Source organism: Otolemur garnettii, unplaced genomic scaffold (genome assembly GCF_000181295.1).
Source record: "Otolemur garnettii isolate 467f Iridium unplaced genomic scaffold, OtoGar3 scaffold00037, whole genome shotgun sequence".
In the NCBI taxonomy this organism is placed as follows: domain Eukaryota; kingdom Metazoa; phylum Chordata; class Mammalia; order Primates; family Galagidae; genus Otolemur; species Otolemur garnettii.
The window spans coordinates 14,767,705-14,773,704 of NW_003852432.1; the positions used below are offsets into that span (position 1 = coordinate 14,767,705).

The 6,000-nt window shown below is 33.6% G+C and overlaps 1 protein-coding gene across 1 annotated transcript in view; it reads left to right on the forward strand.

The window, feature by feature from the left end:
• Nucleotides 1–4,787, forward strand: part of BMT2 (base methyltransferase of 25S rRNA 2 homolog) — a 65,727-nt gene extending 60,940 nt beyond the window's left edge. Inside the window, exon 5 of the mRNA XM_003789805.2 lies at nucleotides 1,556–4,787. Coding sequence (XP_003789853.1) covers nucleotides 1,556–2,185 — 630 coding nt within the window. The 3' untranslated portion in view covers nucleotides 2,186–4,787. The remainder of the gene's footprint in view (nucleotides 1–1,555) is intronic.
• Nucleotides 4,788–6,000: the final 1,213 nt, after the last annotated feature.

Genomic DNA, 6,000 nt, shown 5'->3' on the forward strand with positions numbered 1-6,000 from the left:
CAGCAGCCAAACACTAGAAACAACTCAGATACACACAAACAGATGTATGAGTAAACCAACTGTGATATATTATTTACAATGGGATACCATTCGGCAATTAAAGTAATAAACTAATTCCTGTCATTAAAAAAAAAAAAAATGAATCTCAGAATGCAAGTGAAAGAAGCCAGGCAGAATAAGAGTACATTCTGTATTATTCCATTTATATGAAATTCTAGGAAATACAAATTATAGTGACAAAAATCACATCAGCCGTTGCCTGGTGGCAGGGGAAGAGCAGGGAGAGTGAGAGTGAGAGGAAGGGATTACTAAGTATACAGTGGCATGAGGAAAATTGAGGAGTGTGGATCTGTTCCTTAACTTGATGTGGCAGTGGTTTCATGAGTGTCAAAACTTATCAAAGTATACACTTTAAATATGCTATTGTGTCAGTTATATTTCAATAAAACTGTCTTTAAAAAAGAAGCAAAAAGAAGATGAAAAACAATCTTTTTTCTGGTAATAGAAAATTACCTGTCATTTTTCCTGCTAGTCAGATGATCATGTAATCAGCTTATCTACTAACAAGAGTAAGGGGCTATTAGCTCATAGCTTTGTTAATTAGTAGCTTGCTTTATGATAAGAGTAACTAATCTAATTTTAAAACTGCTTTCTTACTTCTGGACAATTTCCATGTTGTTGAAGTAGTTAGCCATTCATGTAATGTTTGTTCCATTAGTTATAGTGTTTCCCATGGTCATTTGTCTAAGTTAATTAAATTTACTTTATTTCAAACCAAGGATTAACTTTGTAATAGAATAAAAGTAAAATTACTTTTTAAATGGTTAAAGTTGATGTAAATGACCTTAAAAAACTTTGGCATCATTTTCCTAATACAAATTTTATAATGCCTCTTTTCATCTTTATTTCATAGTAATTCTTAGTCAGAGTTATTTCTATAATTGCTTATTATTTATAACTATAACTGTTAAAATGGATGTAAATATGAGTAAGCTTATAAATAAGTCACTCCTGGGTTGCTTGAGCTCAGGAGTTCGAGACCAGCCTGAGCAAGAATGAGACTCTGTCTCTACTAAAAGTAAAAGAAAACTAGGTGGTCATTGTGATGAGCACCTATAGTCCCAGCTACTTGGGAAGCTGAGGCAGGAGTGTTTGAGGTTGCTGTGAGCTATGATGCCACCGCACTCTACCTAGGGCAACAGAGTGAAACTCTGTCTCAAAAAAAAGTCACTCTTGCAACTTCTTACCCAAATTAAAATTCATATAAACCTTTATGATTTTTTAAATATATACTGAAGAATTACTTTTAGTTTCAGGTTGTTAGACAGAAATATACATTTTTTTAAATGATGACTAGAAATTCTTTGAGCTTAATCAGTCAGATTTTTGTGAGAAAGCATACATTGAATAAGTCTGTGCAAGCTCAGTAATTTAGAAGGAAAAGATGCGTAATCAGAGCTGAGCTTACATAAAAATGTTGTGCAATAATTACCTGTAAAATCTGTGTATTACTTAATCTTGAAATTCCTAATATGCCTTGTTTTTCTTTTTGCAGAGTGTTTATAAATGTGACTTCCTGAATTTACAGCTTCAGCAGCCACTCCAGCTTGCACAGGATGCTATAGATGCTTTTTTGAAACAGCTAAAAAACCCTATTGATTCTCTTCCTGGAGAACTTTTCCATGTGGTGGTTTTCTCTCTACTCCTCTCTTACTTTCCATCACCTTACCAGCGATGGATTTGCTGCAAGAAGGCCCATGAACTGTTAGTGTTAAATGGTTTATTACTTATCATCACACCTGATTCCTCCCATCAGAACCGTCGTGCTATGATGATGAAAAGCTGGAAAATTGCTATAGAATCCCTGGGCTTTAAACGCTTCAAGTATTCAAAATTTTCACATATGCATCTGATGGCATTTAGGAAAATCTCCCTAAAAACCACAAGTGACTTGGTTAGTAGGAACTACCCAGGAATGTTATATATTCCTCAAGATTTCAACAGTATAGAAGATGAGGAATATGCTAACCCTTCCTGCTATGTTCGATCAGATATAGAAGATGAACAACTAGCATACGGTTTCACAGAGCTCCCTGATGCTCCATATGACTCAGATTCTGGAGAAAGTCAAGCCAGCTCTATTCCTTTCTATGAGCTAGAGGATCCCATATTACTTTTAAGTTAATATAAAAGCAAAAGGCCCCTTTAGTCCAGGCTCCTCAACTAATTGCTTACACTAATTGGAAATACTAACATGAACTCAGTACTTAAAACCTGGTTTGCATTGAAGAAATGCAAAGGTTTACAGAGTTTGCTATTTTTTTCTACTTCTCAATTTTAAAATTTATTCTTATATGGAAAGCTTAAAGTTTCATGCAGAGTGACTCCTGTCATAGCAGAAACCACTGTTACTTTAGCATTTAGCACTAAGATATCATAGAAAGGTACTTTTTCTTCTTTAGTGCTATTGTGAAAGATGAAGCATAATTTGCTATGTGTTTTCTTTTTTAATATTGACTTTAAACCATTGCAATGGGAAACTTTAAGATAATGTAGAGAGCTGTAGATTGCACTTTGATGACTCACAAGTTAAATGTGACACAGAAATAGATCGTCTTAGTGGTATGGTGATGCACTTAATCTTATTTCTAACTAAATTGTTATGTTACGGAAAGCCATTTTCTATTCAGTTTTGTCTGATAATCCAGTATTTCCTGAACTTTTTAGAATTGATGATAATTCTTTTTTCCTTCTTTCTTCTATTAAAACCTCATTTGGCAGCATCAGACATTAGGGGAGAGATTTACCCCCAAAGTATGTATTCTAATTTCATTAGCCCTATTCAGTAAACACCATTGCCAAAGTAGTATTTTCATAACTATCTTGTTGATTTGGGCCTTGGTGTTGAGTTTGTCTGTGAGAGTTCACTTTTACTTTTTTAAATTTAGGTTTCATTTACAAAATTCTTTTATTTTAGCAAGGAACAATGTAATACTCAATACTAACCTTTAAAACACCTTTGTGAAAAGGTTTGCACGTGGAAGAGAGTTCATGTTCTATTAAGACTAACTTCAGTAAGGTCCTTGCCTTTCCGTTAAGGAGGTGCTGCACTACAGGTTTGGGATTATATAGAAAGATCTGAAATTAACCCTCTGCTGGTAATCTCATAAAATGGTTTTGACCTTTTGGTATCTTAATTTCTATATAAGCCCTAGAGAAAATTTTCTTTGAGCATATCAACCATTAGTTGGCTGTGGGAATTTTCCCTTTCCACGTTAATAAATGCCTTTCTGTGTTTCTGAATCAGAAGCAAATGATTAAGGAGAAATACATGTCCAAACAAGACAAGGTTAGTTTAAACAGCTAAGAACATTTGTCCACATTGTCTTGTCAGCCAGCAATTGTCATGTAAACTATCATTTTTAAGAGTGCCACTGTGTGGATTTTTTTTCAAGTGGTTATTACATTAAAATTACCTCATACTGAGGTTTTTGCACTGAAATATCACAGTTTCAGATTTCATGGTTAATGTGTGTATGTGCGTGTGTGTGTTTTTAATGGAAACTTGCATTTTCAGTAGTTGACCCTAAATTTCATATACTGTACTTCTTTACTCTGGTAAAGCTGATGTTTTTGTGCTTATTGTGAATTGCTGTAGTTAACTTTGAATGTCAAACTTTATTTAGAATACAAAACTTATCCTTTATGATATAAATGGTTAAGTGTATGTACCCAATATCTCAAATTTCACATGCTAAATTAATGAAAGTAACAAGATTGTAATTAACCTTTCAGAAAGTCATTTGACTAAATGCAATAAATATTGGTTGCTCAAATATGCCAGAAGTAACTTGAAATTTTTCACTTACTTTCAATAGCATAAGATTCCTTAATAATTAGGATTGACTTTTTATTCCAGTTAAGCACTACAGGATTATGTCTTATCGCTCCCTCAGAGAGAGAGAGAGAGAGAGAGAGAAGAGAAGGCTGTGTTCAGGATAGTACAGAGCTGCGTTTTGGTAGTACCTCTTTTACCATAATGTTTCTTTTTGATTTAGCTAAATAAGATCTTAAGAGCAAAGAAAACAATACACCAAATGAAAGTGCTTTGAAAGTAAATGAAAACAGTGCTTTTGAAAGGCTGATGTGTAAGTATGACCTCGGAGTCAGCCTTTGTGTTACAGCTAAAATGTTGGTGCTATAAATTCTTCTGATTGTTTACAGATGTTGACTTTGCTTATGCTTCAAAGTGTGCATGATGTATTTTAAGTAGTACTTCAAAGAAAAGTCTCTCTATAAAACCTACTACCACTTAGTATAAATTTGTTTGAATTTATATCATTTGTTACTGTAAATTCAGCTTATTTAAATTAGGTTGGCACCAGATTTAAACCTATACACATTCCACCAAAGCCAATTTCAGTGTGTAAGTGTTGAAATATAAGCAGTCATTGCAGCTTGGTGCCAGATCATATATGTAATGACAAGAGAAGTTAATAGGGCCTTGTATACTGTATGGGTACTCTTAAGAATGATGTCATTTAGATATATAGAAGTTAAGGGGCCTCCTGTTAACATTCTCAGCAGGCTCTCCAAAATAATTTGTTGTTTCAAAAACAAATGATAATCATTGGGCTGGAATCTTCAAGATCATGACTAGATCATGTGGTTTTACCGTAGTTGCCAAGTGGTGGGAGGTAGCATACCTGAAAATGTATGTTTGTGTTTGTTGTATTTTTTCACATTTTGTGAACAAAGCACATTTATTAAAAATTTTAAATTTTCTAATATTCTTTGTCTGTTACTTATAAACCAAAAGTTTTGTAGTCTTTGATGTTTCTCTCTAAGTGATTTTAAAATTGGGAAGCAAGTTAGAACTTGGATGACTTAGAATCTTCCAACTGGGCTTAATCTAGTCACATCCCTTAATACCCTAAATTCATTCATTGAGATCCAGAGAACTCAAGTAACTTCACCATTGTCATGCTGTTTGTGGCAGAAGCTGGACAACAGCATAAGTTTTAGTTCATTGAATGCCACCCATATTATACTCTACTTTCTTTGAAAGTAAGTTATATTACAGATAATTTAGTTAAGTTCTTTAGCAGTTCTTTTAGCTTTCTCATTATAGGAAAGTTGAATTTATTGAACAAATGTTTGAATTCTGCCATGTGAAATATCCTGGGGAAGCAGTAGGATTAGAGAGATCACAGTCCCCCCCTGCTTTCATGGGACTTAATTCTACATGTACTTAACCTGTCTATACCTAGGAATGACTGCCCACAGAACCTGCAGCTTTCCCCTACTTAAAATCCCTTAACTATTTCCAGACTAGAATGGAAAATAAAAGCTTTAAATGCAAAAACTATTTAGCAGATTACAAATACACTGTAGATAAGAGGGGGATATCTCTAGAAAGGTGTGAGCTAAATATAAATTCTGTGACTGCAATAACAGGGGGAAAAATGCAGTTAAGCTTTTGGTCCATTTTCCCATTCTTTTCTGATTATAGCTACAGAACCCACTAGGTCATGGGAAATGTTTAAAATTTAAGTGTTGCAAATTGTTAGATGACAACAAAGGTGGCAAATAAATTCTTCTGTTAACTTCTCAAAAAAACCAGAATACAAATATTTGCTACAAGGAATAGATTGCAACAATTTTATTCTTAAAGCAAAACTGAACTGCAATAACTTCCATGATGATTTCTGATAAAAAATTTATACCCATGAGTCACTGGGAACACAAAGCTCCCGAACAGTATCAGTGGTGACTAAACTATTATACAGTATGCAATGAACAATCATGCCACATTAGCTAACAACTTGATTAATTTTAAGGATCTCTGTTATAAAAGGAGAGAAATGCTAGTTTTTCTACACCCTATTTTTGTCTTATTAGAGAAATGCAAACTCTAACAACTAGAAAGCCCATCTTATTTTAACTTTGGTTTTAATGTAGGTTTTATTCTAAATTTGTTCCAGAATCTTAGTAGTTTTG